The following is a 21036-nucleotide window of genomic DNA, read 5'->3' on the forward strand; positions in this document are numbered from 1 at the left end:
GCTCAGAAGATCAAGATGTAGAATCAGTTTGGGTGGAGATAAGAAATAAAGAGGGAAAGAAGTCATTGGTGGGAGTAGTCTATAGGCCCCCTAACAGTAGCTACACTGTAGGACAGAGTATAAATCAAGAAATAATGGAGGCTTGTAAGAAAGGTACTGCAATAATCATGGGCAATTTCAATCTTCATATAGATTGGACAAATCAAATTGGCAAAGGTAGCCTTGAGGACGAGTTCATAGAATGTATTCTGGATGGTTTCTTACAACAATACGTTGTGGAACCAACCAGGGAAAAGGCTATTTTAGATCTGGTAATGTGTAATGAGACAGGTTTAATTAATGATCTCATAGTAAAGGATCCTCTAGGGAAGAGTGATCATAGCATGTTAGAATTTCAAATTCAGTTTGAGGGTGAGAAACTTGGGTCTCAAACTAGTGTCTTAAACTTAAATAAAGGCAATTACAAGGGTATGAAGACAGAGTTAGCTAAAGTGGACTGGAAAAATAGATTAAAGGGTAAGACGGTAGATAAGCAGTGGCAGACATTTAAGGAGATATTTCACAACTCTCAGCAAAGACATATTCCAGTGGAAAGACTCTACAAGAAGGTTGAACCATCCGTGGCTAACTAAGGAAGTTAAGAATGGTATCAAATTAAAAACAAAGGCATACAATGATGCAAAGATTAGTGGTAGGCAAGAGGATTGGGAAATGTTTAGAAACCAGCAAACGACGACTAAAAAATAATAAAGAGAGAGAAGACAGATTATGAGAGTAAACTAGCAATAAATATAAAGACAGGCAGTGAGAGCTTCCACAGGTATATAAAAAGGAAGAGAGTAACTAAAGTAAACATTGGTCCCTTAGAGGATGAGACTGGGGAATTAATAATGGGAAACAGGGAAATCGCAGAGACTTTGAACAAATATTTTGTATCATAGAGTCATAGAGTTATACAGCACAGAAAGGGGCCCTTCGGCCCATCGCGTCCCCACCGGCCATCAAGCCCTGTCTAATCTAATCCCATTTTCCAGCATTTGGTCCGTAGCCTTGTATGCTATGGCATTTCAAGTGCTCATCCAAATGCTTCTTGAATGTTGTGAGGATTCCTGCCTCTACCACCCTTTCAGGCAGTGAGTTCCAGATTCCAACCACCCTCTGGGTGAAAATGTTCTTCCTCAAATCCCCTCTAAACCTCCTGCCCCTTACTTTGAATCTATGCCCCCTTGTTATTGACCCCTCTACTAAGGGGAAAAGTTCCTTTCTATCTACCCTATCTATGCCCCTCATAATTTTGTACACCTCAATCAGGTCCCCCCTCAGCCTTCTCTGCTCCAAGGAAAACAACCCCAGCCTGTCCAGTCTTTCATCATAGCTGAAGCGCTCCAGCCCAGGTAACATCCTGGTGAATCTCCTCTGCACCCTCTCCAAAGCAATCACATCCTTCTTATAGTGTGGTGACCAGAACTGCACACAGTATTCCAGCTGTGGCCTAACCAGCGTTTTGTACAGCTCCATCATAACCTCCCTGTTCTTATATTCTATGCCTCGGCTAATGAAGGCAAGTATCCCATATGCCTTTTTAACCACCTTATCCACCTGTTCTGCTGCCTTCAGGGATCTATGTACATGCACACCAAGGTCCCTCTGATCCTCTGTCTTTCCTAGGGTCTTACCATTCATTGTGTTGTTAGTCCCTCCAAAATGCATCACCTCAGTTTTCAGGGTTAAATTCCATTTGCCACTGTTCTGCCCATCTGACCAACCCATCTATATCATCCTGCAGACTGAGGCTACCCTCCTCGCTATTTACCACCCCACCAATTTTCGTGTCATCTGCGAACATACTGATCATACCTTTTACATTCACATCCAAATCATTAATGTAGACCACAAACAGCAAGGGACCCAGCACCGATCCCTGCAGTACCCCACTGGACACAGGCTTCCAGTCACAAAAACAACCTTCGACCATCACCCTCTGCCTTCTGCCACTAAGCCAGTTTTGGATCCAATGTGCCAAGGCACCCTGGATCCCATGGCCTCTTACCTTTTTGACCAGTCTCCTATGCGGGACTTTATCAAAAGCCTTACTGAAATCCATGTATACCACATCCACTGCACTACCCTCATCCACACACCTAGTCACCCCCTCGAAAAATTCAATCAAATTGGTCAGACATGATCTTCCCTTGACAAAACCGTGCTGACTATCCCTGATTAATCCTTGCCTCTCCAAGTGGAGACTAATTCTGTCCCTCAGAATTTTTTCCAATAATTTCCCTATCACTGATGTTAGGCTCACTGGCCTGTAATTCCCTGGTTTATCCCTACTACCCTTCTTGAATAATGGTACTACGTTAGCTGTTCTCCAGTCCTCTGGCACATCCCCTGTGGCCAGAGAGGTTCTGAAAATTTGTGTCAGGTCTTCACGGTAGAAGACACTAAAAGCATCCCAATAATAATTGATAATCAAGGGGCTATAGGGAGGGAGGAACTTAAAACAATCACTATCACTAGAGAAAAAGTACTAGGCAAACTAATGGGACTAAAGGTGGACAAGTCCCCAGGACCTGATGACCTGCATCCTAGGGTCTTAAGAGAAGTGGCTGCAGAGATAGTGGATGCGTTGGTTGTAATCTACCAAAATTCCCTGGATTCTGGAGAGGTCCCAGTGGATTGGAAAACCACAAATATAACACCCCTATTCAAGAAAGGAGGGAGACAGAAAGCAGGAAACTATAGGCCAGTTAGCCTAACATCTGTTATTGGGAAAATGCTGGAGTCCTTTATTAAGGAAGTAGTAGCAGGACATTTAGAAAATCATAATATAGTCAAGCAGAGTCAGCATGGTTTTATGAAAGGGAAATCATGTTTGACAAATTTGCTAAAGTTCTTTGAGGATGTAACGAGCAGGGTGGATAAAGGGGAACCAGTAGATGTAGTGTATTTGGATTTCCAAAAGGCATTTGATAAGGTGCCACATAAAAGGTTACTGTACAAGATAAGAGCTCATGGGGTTGGGGGTAATATATTAGACTGGATAGAGGATTGGCTAACTAACAGAAAACAGAGAGTCGGGGTAAATGGTCATTTTCAGGTTGGCAAATTGTAACTAATGGGGTGCCACAGGGATCAGTGCTGGGGTCTCAACTATTTACAGTCTATATTAATGACTTGGATGAAGGGACCGAGTGTAATGTAGCCAAATTTGCTGATGATACAAAAGATAGGTGGGAAAGCAAGTTGTGAGGAGGACACAAAGAATCTGCAAAGGGATATAGACAGGTTAAGTGAGTGGGCAAAAATCTGGCAGATGGAGTATAATGTGGAATAATGTGAGGTTATCCAATTTGGTAGGATAATTGCCCTAAATTTCATGAGCTTCAACTTTAGCTAACGGTCTCTCATGATGGACTTTATCGAATGCCTTCTGGAAGTCCGTATAAATAACTTCCATAGACATTCCCCTGTCCACTACTTTAGTCACCTCTTCAAAAAATTCAATCAGGCTTGACAGGCATGATCTACCCTTTACAAATCCATGCTGGCTCTCTCTGATCAACTGAAAATGTTCGAGATGTTCAGTCACCCTATCCTTTAATTATAGACTCGAGCAATTTCCCGACAACAGATGTACGGCTAACTGGTCTATAAATCCCTGGTTTCCCTCTCTCGACATTTTTAAATAGCGGAGTGACATGCGCAATTTTCCAATCTAAAGGAAGGATTCCTGAATCGAGAGAACTTTGGAAGATCACAGTTGGGGCATCTGCAATGTGCTCGCCTACATCCTTCAAAACCCTGGGATGGAAACCATCTGGTCCTGGGGATTTGTCACACTTTAGTGCTATTATTTTCTTAATTACTGCTAATTTGCTTATGTTAATTATGGTGAGTCCTCATTCCTGATTCACTATTAGATTCCTTGGGATTTTCGACATGCTATCCTCTCCCTCTACTGTAAATATTGACGCATAATAATAATTCAACATGTCCGCCATTTGTTTATTATCATTGCTATCATCTATATCAGTTTTTAAGGGGCCAACATTGTTCCTGACCACCCTCTTTTTCCTAATATAATTGTAAAAGTTTTTTGTGTTGATTTTGATATCTCTTGCAAGTTTCTTTTCAAACTCCTTTTTGAGACTCTAGGGGGTGATTTTCACTCCGAAGTCGGGAAGGAGACGGGACTGCAAATTTCGGGGTTGTAGTCATGCCTCCATCGATGTCCGGCCAATCCATGTGATTTTAACTTGATTGACCTTGTTGAGCCCGCCCAGCGGGCTCAGCAGGCCAATTAAGGGCCACCCGGCAACAGGTGACATCACAAACTGAAATTTCATCTGTCAAGACGTGTTGACAGATGAAATATCAGTGTTTCACAGCTGTTTGAAGCTGTCAAACACTGACAGTCTTACTTCTAACCTGAGTCCTTCTACACAGACTCAGTTAGAAATCTCGCCGGCACAGAAAGCTGCAGGCTGTCACTTTTGACAGTTCGCAGCCATTCTGCTTTCTGTGCCGGTGAGATGATGGACTCCCGAAACCTAGAGGAAGGAAGGCTGAAAAGGTAAGAAAAGGTAATTTAAACATCTTTACACACTTTAGACACACGAAACACACTTACCTTTGCACTCATGCACCCATCACTTACCTGAACACCGACATCTCGACCCCTCCAAGCCCTTCAACCCGACGGCCCGACTCCTCTAACCTGGCGTGGTTTGGAGCCGTCGGGAATCCCACAGTTCAAGATTAAAAATAGGGATTAGGCTAAAAACTGCCTGTTAACTACCTGTTAACAGGCAGTTAATTGTCACTAATACCTTCCCGCCTCGGGTCGGCGGGTCCCAGTGCAGGGCGGGTACCCGCCTCCTTTGAAACTTACATGGAGGCGGGTTTTGGGCGGGATGGTGTCGGGTCCCCCGAATTCGAGGCTTTAACCCCCCGTACACGTCCAATTCCGACTCCACGGGTCAGTTAAAATCCAGGCCTTACTATCTGTTTTGCCACCCTTTGCTGTTCTTTGTATCTTTCCCATTATATAGGCTCCAAACAGTAGCTATATCATTGTACAGAATATTAATCAAGAAATAGTAGGAGCTTGTAACAAAGGTAATGCAATAAACGTGGGTGACTTTAATCTTCATATAGATTGGACAAATCAAACTGGCAATGGTGGTCTGGAGGACGAGTTCATGGAATGCATTCGGGACAGTTTCCTAGAACAATATGTCATGGAACCAACCAGGGAACAGGCTATTTTAGATCTTGTATTGTGTAATGAGACAGGGTTGATTAGCAATCTCATAGTAAAGGAGCCTCTGGGGCAGTGATCATAATATAAAATTTCATATTAAGTTTGAGAGTGACTATCCTGAGTCCGAAACTAGAGCCTTAAACTTAAATAAAGCCAATTACAGAGGTATGAGGGGTGAGTTAACTAAGGTAGATTGGAAAAATAGATTAAAAGGTCTGTTAATAGATAAGCAGTGGCTAGCATTTAAAGAAATATTTCATAATTCTCAACAAAAATACATTCCATTGAGAAACAAAAACTCCACAGGAAAGGTGATCCATCCGTGGCAAACTAAAGAAATTAAGGATAGCATTAGATTGAAAAAAAACAGCTTATAATGTTGTGAAGAACAATAGTAAGCCTGAGGATTGGGAGAGTTTCAGAAACCAGCAGAGGTCAACCAAAAAATTGATAAAAAGGGAAAAAATAGAATGAGAAAACTAGCATGAAATATCAAAGCAGATTGTAAGAGCTTCTACAAGTATGTAAAAAGGGAGAGAGTAGCAAAAGAAAACATTGGTCCCTTAGAGGCTGAGACAGGAGAAATTATTATGGGGAATAAGGAAATGGCAGAAACGTTAAACAAATATTTGGTATCTGTCTTCACAGTAGAAGACACAAAAATCAGGGTGAGGAACTTAACGTAATTAATATAAGTAGAGAAAAAGCACTAGAGAAACTAATGGGACTACAAGCTGACAAATCCCCTGGACCTGACGGCCTACATCCAAGGGTCCTAAAAGAGGTGGCTGAAGAGATAGTGGATGCATTGGTTTTGATCTTCCAAAATTCCCTAGATTCTGTAATGGTCCCAGTGGATTGGAAGGTAGCAAATGTAATTCAAGAAAGGAGGGAGAGAGAAAACCGGGAACTACAGGCCAGTTAGCCTGACATCAGTCGTCGGGAAAATGCTGGAATCCATTGTTAAGGAAGTGGTGTCAAGTCACTTAGAGAATCATAACATGATTAGGCAGAGTCAACATGGTTTTAGGAAAGGGAAATCGTGTTTGACAAATTTATTAGAGTTTTCTGAGGTTGTAACTAGCAGGCTAGATAAAGGGGAACCAGTGGATGTAGTATATTTGGATTTCCAAAAGGCATTTGATAAGGTGCCACATAAAAGGTTATTACACAAGATAAGGGCTCATGGGTTGGGGGTAATATAGTAGCTTGGATAGAGGATTGGTTAATGGACAGAAAACAGAGAGTAGGGATAAACGGGTATTTTTCAGGTTGGCAGGCTGTAACTAGTGGGGTGCCGCAAGGATCAGTGTTGGGGCCTCAGCTATTTACAATCTATATTAATGACCTAGATGAAGGGACCGAGTGTAATGTATCCAAGTTTGCTGATGATACAAAGCTAGGTGGGACAGTAAGCTGTGAGGAGAACAGAGAGTCTGCAAAGGGATATAGATAGACTGAGTGAGTGGGCAGTAAGGTGGCAGATGGAGTATAATGTAGGGAAATGTGAGGTTATTCACTTTGGTAGGAAGAATAGAAAAACAGAATATTTTTTAAATGGTGAGAAACTTTTAATTGTTGGTGTTCAGAGAAATTTGGGTGTCCTTGTGCAAGAAACACAGAAAGTTAGCATGCAGGTACAGCAAGCAATAAGGAAGGCAAATGGCATGTGGGCCTTTATTGCAAGGGGGTTGGAGTATAAGAGTGAGGAAGTCTTGCTACAATTGTACAGGGCCTTGGTGAGACCACACCCGGAGTACTGTGCACAGTTCTGGTCTCCTTATCTAAGGAAAGATATACTTGCCTTGGAGGCGGTGCAACGAAGGTTCACTAGATTGATTCCTGGGGTGAGAGGGCTGTCCTATGTGGAGAGATTGTGTAGAATGGGCCGATACTCTCTGGAGTTTAGAAGAATGAGAGGTGATCTCAGTGAAACATACAAGATTCTGAGGGGGATTGACAGGGTAGATGCTGAGAGGTTGTTTCCCCTGGCTGGAGTGTCTAGAACTAGGGGGATAGTCTCAGGATAAGGGGTTGGCCATTTAAGATTGAGATGAGAAGGAATTTCTTCACTCAGAGGGCAATGAATCTTTGGAATTCCCTGCCCCAGAGGGCTGTGCATATTGAGTCTTTGAGTATATTCAAGGCTGAGATCGATAGATTTTTGGACTCTAGGGGAATCACGGGATATGGAGATTGGGCGGGAGAGTGGAGTTGAGGTCGATGATCAGCCATGATCTCATTGAATGGCGGAGCCGGCTCGAGGGGCCGAATGGCCGGCTCCTGCTCCTATTTATTGTGTTCTAATGTTGTTATAATTTTTGCAATCTTGTCCGCTTTTACTTTTAGTTTTATGTTGTCCCTTACCTCTTTAGTCGTCCATGGCTGGTTTGTTTTGGCAGGTAGAACTCTTGCATAGAAACATAGAAGATAGGAGCAGGAGTAGGCCAATCAGCCCCTCGAGGCCACTCCGCCATTTAATGAGATCATGGCTGATCATCCAAATTCAGTACCCTGTCCCTGCCTTCTCTCCATATCCCTTGATCCCTTTAGCCTTAAGAAATATATCCAACTCCTTCTTGAATATATTTAATGATTTGGCCTCAACTGCCATGTGTGGCAGAGAATTCCACAGGTTCACCACTCTCTGGGTGAAGAAATTCCTCCTCATCTCAGTCCTAAATGGCTTACCCCTTATCCTTAGACTGTGACCCCTGGTTCTGGACTCCCTGCCATTGGAAACATCCTTCCTGCATCTAGTCTGTCTAGCCCTGTTAGAATTTTATAAGTTTCAATGAGATCCCCTCTCATTCTTCTAAACTCCAGCGAATATAAGCCTAATCGACCCAATCTCTCCTCATACGTCATTCCTGCCATCCCAGGTATCAGTCTGGTGAATCTTCGCTGCACTCTCTCCATGGCAAGAACATCCTTCCTCAGATAAGGCGACCAAAACTGCACACAATACTCAAGGTGAGTTCTCACCAAGGCCCTGTACAACTACAGCAAGACATCCGTGCTCCTGTACTCGAATCCTCTCGCTATGAAGGCCAACATACCATTTGCCTTCTTAACCGCCTGCTGGACCTGCATGCTTACTTTCAGCGACTAGTGCACAAGGGCACCCAGGTCTCGTTGCACTTCCCCTTCTCCCAATCTATTTCCATTCAGATAATAATCTGTCTTCCTGTTTTTGCCACCGAAGTGGATAACCTCGAATTTTTCCACATTACACTGCATTTGCCATGCATCTGCCCAATCATCCAACCTGTCCAAATCATACTGGAGTTTCTCTGCATCCTCCTCACAGCACATACGCCCACCCAGCTTTGTGTCATCTGCAAACTTGGAGATATTACATCTAGTTCCCTCGTCTAGATCATTTATACATATTGTGAATAGCTGGGGTCGTAGCACCGATCCCTGCGGTACCCCACTAGTCACTGCCTGCCACTCGGAAAAAGACCCATTTAGTCCAACTCTTTGCTTCCTGTCTGCCAACCAGTTCTCTATCCAAGACAGCACCTTACCCCCCCAATCCCATGTGCTTTAACTTTGCACGCTAATCTCTTATGTGGGACCTTATCGAAAGCTTTCTGAAAGTCCAAATACACCACATCCACTGGTTCTCCCTTATCTATTCTACCAGTTACTTCCTCAAAAAATTCCAGTAGATTAGTCAAGCATGATTTACCTTTTGTAAATCCATGTTGACTTTGTCTGATCCTGTCACTGCTTTCCAAGTGCTCTGCTATTACATCTTTTATAATGGACTCTAGCATTTTCCCCACTACTGATGTCAGGCTTAATTCCCCGTTTTCTCTCTACCACCTTTTTTAAATAGTGGGATTACATTAGCTATCCTCCAATCCATGGGAACTCTTCCAGAGTCTATAGAATTTTGGAAGATGACCAGCAATGCATCTACTATTTCTAGGGCCACTTCCTTAAGTACCTTAGGATGTAGATTATCAGGCCCTGGGGATTTATCGGCCTTCAATTCCGTCAATTTCCCTAACACCATTTCCTTACAAATACTGATTTCATTCATTTCCTCCCTCTCATTAGACCCTATGTTCCCCGACATCTCTGGGAGGTTATTTGTGTCCTCCTTTGTGAAGACAGAACCAAAGTATGTATTTAATTGGTCTTTCATTTCTTTGTTCCTCTTTGTAAATTCCCGTGATTCTGACTGCAAGGGACCTACGCTTGACTTCACCAATCTTTTTCTCTTCACATATCTATAGAAGCTTTTACAGTCAGTTTTTATGTTCCCTGCAAGCTTACTCTCATATTCTATTTTACCCCTCTTAATTAATCCCTTTGTCCTCCTTTGCTGAATCCTAAACTGTTCCCAATGCTCAGGTTTGCTGCTTTTTCTGGCCAAATTATATGTCCTCTCTTGGATCTTATGCTATCCCTAATTTCCCTTGTTAGCCATGCTTGAGTCAACTTTTTTGTTTTATTTTTATGCCAAACAGGGATGAACAAATTCTGTAGTTCATCCATGCAATCTTTAAATGTTTGCCATTGCCTATCCACCGTCAACTCTTTAAGTAACATTCCCCAATCCATCCTAGCCAACTCGTGCCTCATACCATCGTAGTTTCCTTTATTTAAATTCAGGACCCTAGTCTCTGAATTAACTATTTCACTCTCCATTTTAATGAAGAATTCTGTCATATTATGATCGCTCCTCCCCAAGGGGCCTCGCACAACAATTAATCCTTTCTCATTACATAATACCCAGTCTAAGATGGCCTATTCTCTAGGTGGTTCCTCGACATATTGGTCCAGGAAACCATCCCGTATACACTCTAGGAATTCCTCCTCCACAGTATTGTTACTAATTTGGTTAGCCCAATCTATATGTGCATTAGGGGTATAAACTGGTTCTGTAAGAAGTTAAATTCTTTTTTGAACACCTCCCACTGATCTCCTGCCCATTGGTCCATTAACAGGTTTGTCACTGTGGACAATCTCTGTCTCATCCTGTTGAAGTCGACCTTACCTAAATCAAAATCTTAGTAGCTGTTTCGCATTTCTCCCTTTCAAACACTACGTTGGACTCAATCATAAAGTGGTCACTATTGGATAAATGTTCACACACAGGCTGGTAACAAAATATGGCTCATTACTCATTATTAAATCTAATATGGCATGGCCCCCTGTTGGTTCTAGAACAAATTGTTGCAGAAAACTGTCCTGAACACACTCAAGAAGTTCATTACCTTTCTGACATGAGCTCATCTGCTTATCCAAATCTATAAGGAAACCACTCTGCCTTTGCTACAGGCTTGACTAATCTCTGCATTTATACATTCTGCCACTTCACAGCTGCTACCAGGAGGCCTATACAGAACTCCCACTGCAGTCTTGAATCCTTTTCTATATCTTAATTCTACCCATAAAGTCTCCACTGCCTGCTTTCCTCTTGTTATACCATGTCTTATCGTTGAAGTGATTTCATCCTTGATCTCTCAGGCTACTCCTCCCCCTCTGCCAGTTTCCCTATCCTTCCTGTAGACCTTATAATCTGGTATATTTAGTTCCCAGTCCTGACTGTCTTGCAGCCATGTCTCAGTAATGGCTGCCATGTCGTACCCGTCAAGTTGAATTTGCGCCTGAAAATCATTCACTTTGTTCCTTATACTCTGTGCGTTTGTATTAAGAACGTTTATTTGCGCCACTCACCCTAGCCTGTCTTTCTGCTCGAATGTTGCTTTTCACATTCCTTAGTTCATCTTTTAGTTTTCCCTTTACTTGCAGTGCCTAAAGCACAATTTCTGACCGTTACGCTACTCTCTTCCCTCCCCCAGTCGTCAGGTTTTGGAGATTATCCAGCTGGGAATTCCCCACGGGACAGATTCTGCAAGAAATCCAAAAGAGTGAGCAGCAGGATGTGCTTTGGCATCACACAGACAGGAACAGCAGCGTCGACTGATACCCGGAGAGAGCAGGCATGGGAAAGGGGAGCGGCGGCAGGGCAAAAACACTAATCCACAGGGTAACCGTGTGAATTAAACTCAGATAAAAGCACACGCAAATACTGAGCAATACCCACACACAGACACATACAATCACAGACATTTACGGCACAGAGGGAGGCCATTCGGCCCATCATGTCTGTGCCGGCCAACAAAGAGCTATCCAGCCTAATTCCACTTTCCAGCTCTTGGTCCGTAGCCCTGTAGGTTGCAGCACTTCAAGTGTATACCCAAGTACTTTTTAAATGCGATGAGGGTTTCTGCCTCTACCACCCTTTCAGGCAGTGAGTTCCAGTCCCCCACCACCCTCTGAGTGAAAAAAGTTCTCCTCAACTCCCCTCTAATCCTTCTACCAATTACTTTAAATCTATGCCCCCTGGTTATTGATCTCTCTGCCCAGAAAAATATGTCCCTCCTATCCACTCTATCTAGGCCCCTCATAATTTTCTACACGTCAATTAAATCTCCCCTCAGCCTCCTCTGTTCCAAAGAAAACAACCCCAGCCTATCCAATCTTTCCTCATCGCTAAAATTCTCCAGTCCTGGTAACATCCTCATAAATCTCCTCTGCACCCTCTCTCGTGCAGTCACATCCTTCCTGTACATGTGCAAATGCAGGAAGGATGTTCCCGATGGTCGGGGAGTCCAGAACCCGGGGTCACAGTCTAATGATAAGGGGTAAGCCATTTAGGACAGAGATGAGGAGGAATTTCTTCACCCAGAGAGTGGTGAACCTGTGGAATTCTCTACCACAGAAGGCAGTAGAGGCCAATACATTAAATATATTCAAGAAGGAGTTGGATATATTTCTTAAGGCTAAAGGGATCAAGGGGTATGGGGAGAAAGCAGGGACCGGGTACTGAATTTGGATGATCAGCCATGATCGCATTGAATGGCGGAGCAGGCTCGAGGGGCCGAATGGCCTACTCCTGCTCCTATCTTCTATGTAAATACCCACACACAAAGCATTGATGCAGACATACATAGTGAAACATGCACACACACACCTACGTATACACAAAGACGCACTTCTAACACAGTGCAGTGCGAGACTCAATTGAATGACAATCCATTCAGAGTTTTGAACATACCAGTGTGAGGGACTGCAGCTAGGACCTGACACAGCCCCTTATCAGTTATTAAACAATTGGAGGTGTTCAGCCCTCGCTGATGGTGGAGATGGCTGAGATATAAAGGAAGGGGGAAGGTTCGATTACTGGCCGGTGCTGGGTTGGCTGACCTCAGACTGCAGAGTAGGGGCAGTACAGTTAGCCTCCACATCCCTACTATAGAGAGAGGGGAAATCAGCCAGGGTCCCCCGCTCCTAATCGCGATCCAACAACAACTTGTGTTTATATAACGCCTTTAACATAGTAAAACATTGCAAGGGCTTCCCAGGAGCGTAAAATCAGGCAAAGATTGACACCGAGTCAAAGAAGGAGACATTAGGACAGGAGCTGGGTCAAAGGGGTAGGTTTTAAGGAGCGTCTTAAAGGAGAGCAGAGAGGTAGAGAGGTGAAGCGGTTTGGGAGGAATTCCAGAGCTTAGGGCCCAGGCAGCTGAAGGCACGGCCGCCAATGGTGGAGCGATGAAAATCGGGGATGCACAAAGGGCCAGAATTGGAGGAGCGCCAAGATCTCGGAGGGCTGTATTGCTGGAGGAGATAAGGAGGGGTAAGGTCATGGAGGGATTTCAACACGAGGATGAGAATTTTACATTTTTGAGGCAGTGCTTAACCGGGAACCAATGTAGGTCAGCGAGCACAGGGGTGATGGGTGAACGGGACTTGGTGCGAGTTAGGACACGGGCAGCAGAGTTTTGGGTAACCTCAAGTTTATGTAAGGTAGAAAGCGGGAGGCCGGCCAGGAGTGCGTTGGAATAGACAAGTCTAGAGGTAACAAAGGCATGGATGAGGGTTTCAGCAGCAGATGAGCTGAGGCAAGGGGCGGAGATGGGCGATGTTATGGAGGTAGAAGTAGGCGGTCTTGGTGATGGAGCGGATGTGTGGTCGGAAGCTCATCTTGGGGTCAAATATGACACCAAGGTTGCGAACAGTCTGGTTAGAGAGAGGGACGGAGTCGGTGGCTAGGGAACGGAGTTTGTGGCGGGGACCGAAGACAATGGCTTCGGCCTTCCCAATATTTAGTTCAAATCCCAGGAGAGGAGGGGGAGAAAATGAAATGGAACATGGGAAGGGAGGGGATGGGGTAGAAGAACAGCAGATTGAAAGCGTGAGTGTGGGAGACACCACCCGCCCCCCCTCCATAAAATTAAAAATACAAAGCAACATTTCTAAAATGCTCAGCACCCCTGGCTGTGGAAGTGTTCGGCGCTATTCTTTGATTTCATTTTCAAGGACCTGCCCACTTTAAGTGGAGGTGTGAGTCGCAGGCGTCTATATATGGAAGCAAAGTTTAAGAGAAGAACTTAACTGGGGATTTTCGTCCTCCTCCTCCTCCACTTCCTGCAGCGCAAGGTCACTAATAACAGCAGAGGGTATAAAAAGCAGCCTCCCCAGCTCCACCCCGTAAGGAACAAGCCAGCCCTTGAAGGGTTCCGACATTAAGGAATCTATGAGATAACGGAGATCACAGACAGACCGGGGTGGGGTGAAAAGAAAGCAGTGTGCGGCTCGAGTTAACAGACGCTTCGATTTGGGCACAGGAGAGAGGGGAGCGAGAGTCACAACACTTTAAACAAACCATCAAAATCGAGAAAACTGGCTGCACAACACTTTTTTTTAAATCTAGAATATATAGCAGCAAATCTTCACTGAACTAACATTAAATTCGACTCATGCAGGAGTCTGAATTAAGATTCGGAAACACAGAACTGTGATTCATTTTATTAAAAAAAATACATATTATAAAGCTAAAATTTGCAGGGCTACAGGGAGAGAGCAGGGCAGTGGGACTAAGTGGAGGTCTCTCAAAGGGCCAGCACAGGCATGGTGGGCCAAATGGTCTCCTTCTGTTCTGTATCATTCTATATTCACATTAGCACTTCTTTTGTGGTAAAGCTTTTTTTTGCCTTTTTTTGAAGTCAAAATAACAAAGTTCCGTCAACCCAACACTCGACACTCACTCCCTCTTCCGAAATCATTCCCGAAGACTGTTCTGCTGCTCGGTCGGTGTGCCGAGAGCTGGGTCTCCTTACCTCTAAAGTTCAGAGTCACGACTGGGTCACTCTGTCTGTCTTTCTTTTCCACGTTGGGAAGATTCCTGGCTGAATACACAAGGCATCGCAGCATGCTTCAACTTGACTGGGTTATGTTCCGTGAATAAAATAAGATCCAAAAAAAAATCACACACAGTCTGACAGCGAAGGAGAGAAACAGAATTTCAGCCCCCGGTCCGAGACTCTCACAGGGGAACGAGTTGCCGTTAATGCCTCTTCCCAAAGGGAAATGACAATTCTGACTCCTCCCAAATTTGAACGGGAAAAACTAAAATACCTTCCCTTAACCCTTGAGGCTCCTGATTCTGGTTTTACTTCTCCTTCGCATTCATTTTCCACTCTCTCCTTCTTCTTCCCGAGGCGCTGGCTATATCCAGCGTATATCATAGGAACAGGAGGAGGCCATTCAACCCCTCGAGCCTGTTCCGCCATTCAATTAGATCATGGCTGATCTGTAACTTAATTCCATCTACCTGCCTGGGTCCCGTAACCCTTAATGTTGTGTATGTACCTTTAAGGGAATAACTGGCCTCAGACTGCAGTACCGGCAGTGACCACCCCTGTATAAAAAGGCCCTAGCAGGCTTCTGTAGTTTCAGTTTCCAGGTTGTCTCCATTCAGTAAAGACTTGTTATAATCGACTCCTGCAGTCCGTGTCTCAATTATACACGGACATAATACTGGCGACGAGTAAGAAGCGAACTTACCTGCAACTCGGTAGCACCTCAGACGACTTTATTGAAGGTCGAAGCCAGAAGAAAGAAAAAAAAAAAAATCCAAAGAAACTCGAGAAACGGGCGTCGACCGTGGGCAACCGCCCTCCAAATCATCGAATTGAAAAGTGCAGGAGAGACTGTCGAGAGCAGGCTTGGTTCTCCAGTCTGTGGTTTCCCAGCTAATCGGGCTGGTGGCAGGTAGTGCACTGATCCTTCCTGGGCTGCGGCGGGCTAGAGCTCGATTGGGTGGCTCTGCAACGGGGCCGGGCAGCGAGTCGGGAAGCAAAGAGAGAGAGAGAGGGTGGAGCACACAGGGCGCGGCCGGTGCTTCGAAGCCGGGCAGCGTTCGGACCTAAGAAGAGGGAGGGAAGTGTCCCAGAGGGTCCGCTCCACGACGGGAACAGTTCTTCAATTAACGGAGCAAATATTGAAGCGCGATAGAAAAATAAAAATACCGCGGAGAGCAGCGTTAGCAGCAGCGATCGGGGAGGCGTGAAGACCATAGGGCGTCGCCATTACAGGATAGTAAAATAAATATAATCGCCAGCAACAGCGTTGGCAGCAGCGGCAATGGCGGAAAAGCGCGGGAGGCACCATCTTAACTCGGCGGGGAAGAAGGAAAAGCGCGGGAGGCGCCATTTTGATCCATCGGGGACGAAGGCAAAGCGCGGGAGGCGCCATCTTAGATTTTCAAGATGCCAAAGACTGGCGATATCACTGCCTTCGATAATGCAATAGAAGACTGGACCACGTATGTGGAAAGAGTCGAGGTATATTGCGAGGCAAACGAAATAGCCGATGAGAAAAAGGCATCGGTATTGCTAAATTTAATGGGCGCAAGAACGTACGGCCTATTGCGGGGCCTGATTACTCCAGCCAAACCGAAGGCGAAGAGTTTTAACGAAATTGTTGCTATCCTACTGGAACACCTAAATCCTACACCGCTGCTGATAGCAGAAAGATTTAAATTCCACAAGAGAAATCAGCATAAAAATGAGAGCAATGCTGATTACCTTACGGAACTACACAAGCTATCAAAGCACTGCCAGTTCGGAGCAGGACTGGCAGATACCTTACGGGACAAATTTGTCTGTGGACTCCTGAGTGAAGGAACCCAGAAGAGGTTACTCTCAGAGAAAGAGCTGACGCTAGATAAGGCTTTCAGCGTGGCAGTATCGTACGAAGCAGCAGCAAGGGGAGCTGCGGAAATACAACAAAAGCCACAGGAATACGGCACCCGCGAAATGACACGGGGATTTGCAAAATGTTATCGCTGCGGCAGAACTAACCATGACCAGAAGGACTGCTGGTCCAAGGACAAAATATGCAGGCCATGCGGGAAGATGGGACACATTGCATGAGTTTGCAGGTCTGGGAAGAAGACCAACGACAACAAAAAGGCTACTAAGGAACCGTACAGGAAAGTACAAAAGATGACGGACAGTAGTTCCGAAGACCAGATGAGCGATAGTGAATCCGGGAACAAGAGACTAAGCTGTCTCAAACTTCACAACGTAATCGCAAAAGAGGATCACCGAACCATTTGGGTCACCCTCACGATAGCGGGGTCCCAAGTCAAAATGGAATTGGATACAGGATCAGCTCTAATCGTCATGAATCGACGAGACTACGAGCGGCTATTCTCACACATACCCTTGAGAGAGACATCCATCGTCTTGAGGACGTATACAGGGCAAAAAGTATACACCAGAGGAAAAATAAGGGTGCCTGTCGAATACAATGGCAAGAAAATACGGAAATTGTATCTCTACATTCTGCAAGATGGTGGACCACCGTTATTGGGACGTGAATGGATCAGAAAGATAAGTTTGGACTGGCACTCCATTCAGGCACTGACGGTGGCTGGTAAAAAGGATGACGACGTCACTCCTGGACGATTGTCAACAATCTTAGCTGACGCCAAAGAGGTATTTCAACAAGAACTGGGCACTCTAAAGCCATAACCGCCTCGATAAAAATAGAGGAGAATGCAATTCCCAAGTTTTTCAAAGCAAGACCGGCACCATATGCAATTCGCCCAGCCGTCAAGGCAGAGCTGGAGAATCTGGAGAATGCAGGCGTGTTACCTAAGGTAGACTGGAGCGAGTGGGCGACACCCATCATTCCTGTCATGAAGAAAACGTTAAACAATAAGTCTGAGGAGCCAAGGAAGGTTCGCATCTGTGGGGACTTCAAGGTGACGGTGAACCCAGTCCTTCACACAGTACAATATCCTCTTCCAAGGATAGAAGATATCTTCGCCTCACTATCTGGAGGGAAGCGTTTTACAAAAATTGACCTAGCACAAGCATATTTGCAGATGGGGGTTGAAGAATCCTCTAGGAAGTATCTCACGATAAACACTCACAAAGGCCTTTACCAGTATAATCGACTGGTATTCGGAGTAGCATCAGTTCCGGCGATATGGCAAAGACCGATGGAACAAGTCCTACAAGGGATTCCGGGGACTCAGTGTTACTTGGACGACATCCTAGTGACAGGTGAAGATGACAGTGAACACCTTGCCAACCTAGAGCAGGTGCTCACTAGACTCATATTGGGCATACGTGAACATGGGCTACGAGCCAATCGCCCCAAGTGCGAGTTTTTTAAGAAACAGATATGGAATTGTGGCCACGTGATTGATGAAGAGGGGTTGCATAAGTCCCCTGACAAAATTGAAGCGGTAGTTAAGGCTCCAGCGCCTGAAAATGTGTCACAACTGAGGTCATTCCTCGGATTGGTGAATTACTACCATAAGTTTTTGCCGAATTTGTCCACAATTCTGCATCCAATTCAATTCAATTCAATTCATATCGCTTTATTGGCATGATAAGGTACATCTTATGTTGCCAAAGTATCGAAAAACATTTATGGTTGAACACATAAACGCAGATCTATTCATACAGTGTATAAACAGATATATCCCTGAGTGTATAAATATACATTCGTATAATTTGTATATACTCTTCTTAGGTTTACTGGTTGTCCCTCTGTTTATGGCAAGCTGTAACATAGTGTGCCGCTAAGGTTACACAGTTTCTCTGTTCCCCTAGTAGGTATGGGAGTTTTTGGTCGTCATTCAAATTTCTGAATTCAGGGCATATTTGTGTGAATTTTTGGTAGAAATTCTCCCTGATGCCCTGATATTTTCCACAAGCTGTGAGGAAATGCATCTCTGTCTCCACCACTCCCTGACTGCAGTGAGAGCATATCCTGTCCTCTCTTGGTAGCTGGGTCTGTCTGCGTCTGCCTTTTTCGATCACCAGGCTATGTTCACTAAGTCTGTACCTTGTCAAGGTTTTTCTCAGTTTGCTATCCTTTACCATGGTCAGGTATTCAGCCATGTTGTATTGTCTGTTTAGGGCCAAGTAGCAATTGAGTTTGTTTGGGGTTTTTGTTGTTTCTGCCCAATATGACAGGTATTTTTCCTTTTGCTTAGTGACAATTGTGTTGGGTCAAATTCTCTGTGCTACGATGTCACTGTCCTGGGGCTGGTTATTGTTAGTAGTGTTAGTGGTTGCTTCACTGAGTCCCAGGACTAGTTGACTGAGGGTATTCTTCTTTATGACCCTCTCTTGGCATTTCAAGGCTTCGTAATGATAGCAGTGGGGGTTGCTCATTTTTAGATGTTTCCAAAATTTGGTGGCTCTTTTTTGGATAGTAATTATTAATGGATATTGGCCTAGTTCTGCCCTGCATGCATTGTTTACGGTTTTCCTTTGAGTCCGGAGGATACTTTTACAGAATTCTGCATGTAGGATCTCAATTGGGTGTTTGTCCCATTTTGCAAATTCTTGTTGTGTTAGCGGTCCCCATACCTCACTGCCATAGAGTGCAATTGGTTCAATTACTGATTTAAAAATTTTGAGCCAAATGCTAATTGGGATTTCTATTTGGATTGATCTTTTAATGGCATAGAAAGCCCTTCTAGCTTTCTCTTTCAGTTCATTCACAGCCAGATGAAAATTTCCCGTAGAGCTGATTTTTAAGCCCAAGTATGTGTAGTTAGTGGTTTGTTCAATTTTAGTTGTTCCTAGTGTGAAATTTATTCTGGGTCCCTGATGTCTGGATCTTTGCTGGAACACAAGGACTTTGGTTTTTTGGGGGTTTATTGTCAGGGCCCAGGTCTGACAGAATGACTCCAGCAGATCCAGGTTCTGCTGTAGACCCTCCTTAGTTGATGACAGCAGAACCAGGTCCACTGAACGCCCTACTACGAACGGGAGTAGCATGGAAATGGAGCGATGAATGTAAGCGGGCCTTTCAGAAGAGTAAGGACCTAATCACTTCAAGAGAAATATTGGCTCACTACAACCCATCACTACCGATAAGACTGGCGTGTGATGCGTCTCCCTACGGCATTGGGGCGGTACTGTCACATAAATTCCTTGATGGTTCAGAGAGGCCGATAGCTTTTGCGTCATGCTCGTTAACTTCAGCCGAGCGTAACTACGCCCAGATTGACAGAGAGGCCCTCAGCCTGGTGTGGGGGGTGAAGAAGTTCAATCACTACCTGCACGGTCAGAAATTTACTCTACTAACTGATCAGCAACCTCTCGTCTCCATTTTCAACCCTCAGAAGGGCGTACCGATAATGACGGCACAACGGCTACAGAGGTGGTCCCTTTTCCTAGGGGCACACCAATATGACATTGAGTACAAAGGAACTAAACAGCATGGGAATGCTGATGGATTGTCGCGCCTACCGTTGCCGATGGTGGAAGAAGAACTGGCAGTGGATCCAGTGGAGTTATTCCACTCGACTATAGTCGAATGTCTCCCTGTGACGAATGCAAACACAGAAAAGGTAACACGAAATGACCCGACACTCTCCTGGGTCTATGATTTAACGGTGAAGGGATGGCCAGCACATGGCGAACCACTGCTGCCAGCATTCTCGCCGAGAAGAGAACAGCTGTCAGTGTGCAGAGCAACCTTGATGTGTGGATCCAGAGTAGTAATTCCACCCAAATTGAAGGATAGAGTGCTCAATGAGCTTCATGAGGGTCATCTGGGAGGGGTAAAAATGAAGAACTTAGCCAGAGCGTTTGTGTGGTGGCCGGGAATCGATAGAGAAATCGAAGAGATGACCAAGAGCTGTACAGGATGCCAGAAGGTCCAAAACGCCCCACCACAAGCCCCTCTACATCCATGGGAGTGGCCCTCATCTCCATGGCAAAGGGTGCACATTGATTTTGCTGGTCCCTTTATGGACTCGATGTTTTTAATTGCGGTGGATGCACATTCAAAGTGGCCAGAGGTAATAAAAATGTCCTCAACCACCACAGAAAAAACTATCACAGTCTTACGAACCATATTCGCCAGGAATGGGCTGCCTGAACAGATTTGCTCTGACAATGGACCACAGTTTGTGTCTGAAGAGTTCCGGAGGTTCTTAAAGAACAATGGTGTTAAGCATTACACATCCGCCCCATATCATCCAGCCACTAATGGATTGGCCGAGAGGTTTGTTCAAACATTCAAGAAGGCTATCAAGGCAATGTGTAATGAAGATATACCCCTACAACACAAGGTGGACAACTTCTTTTTTGCCTACCGGAATGCGACACATGCGGTTACCAACCAAACTCCAGCCATGATGTTCTTCAATCGAAGACTACGATGCCGCTTGGATTTGGTTAAGCCAAACGTCAGAAGAGATGTGGAGAACAGGCAGTTTCAGAATATGAATGAAAGGCCGACCAGAAGTTTTAAGATAGGTCAACCAGTTTTGGCCCGGGACTACCGCACAGAGAAATGGCAGCCAGGAACGATCTGTACACGGCAAGGACCTCTAATGTATACCGTGGACGTTGGAGAGAGCATTGTAAGACGCCATGCTGACCAGATTCTAGAGTCACTGGAAAACGTCAACGCCACACCACGAT

General features: G+C 44.9%; 1 protein-coding gene across 6 annotated transcripts in view; it reads right to left on the bottom strand.

Moving 5' to 3' along the window:
- Positions 1-21036, bottom strand: part of dysf (dysferlin, limb girdle muscular dystrophy 2B (autosomal recessive)) — a 456546-nt gene that overhangs the window by 369611 nt on the left and 65899 nt on the right. Inside the window, exon 1 of one of the 6 annotated variants that reach the window (XM_085975994.1) lies at positions 14410-14519. The exons of 4 other annotated variants lie outside the window; for them this stretch is intronic. In XM_085975994.1, the coding sequence (XP_085832120.1) occupies positions 14410-14503 (94 nt within the window). In that variant the 5' untranslated portion in view covers positions 14504-14519. Of the gene's footprint in view, positions 1-14409; positions 14520-21036 lie in introns of those variants that run through there. One more of the 6 variants, XM_085975999.1, reaches the window with a different exon arrangement.

This window comes from Somniosus microcephalus, chromosome 2 (genome assembly GCF_052327205.1).
Source record: "Somniosus microcephalus isolate GS21.2 chromosome 2, FLI_Smic_1.0, whole genome shotgun sequence".
Classification (NCBI taxonomy): Eukaryota; Metazoa; Chordata; class Chondrichthyes; order Squaliformes; family Somniosidae; genus Somniosus; species Somniosus microcephalus.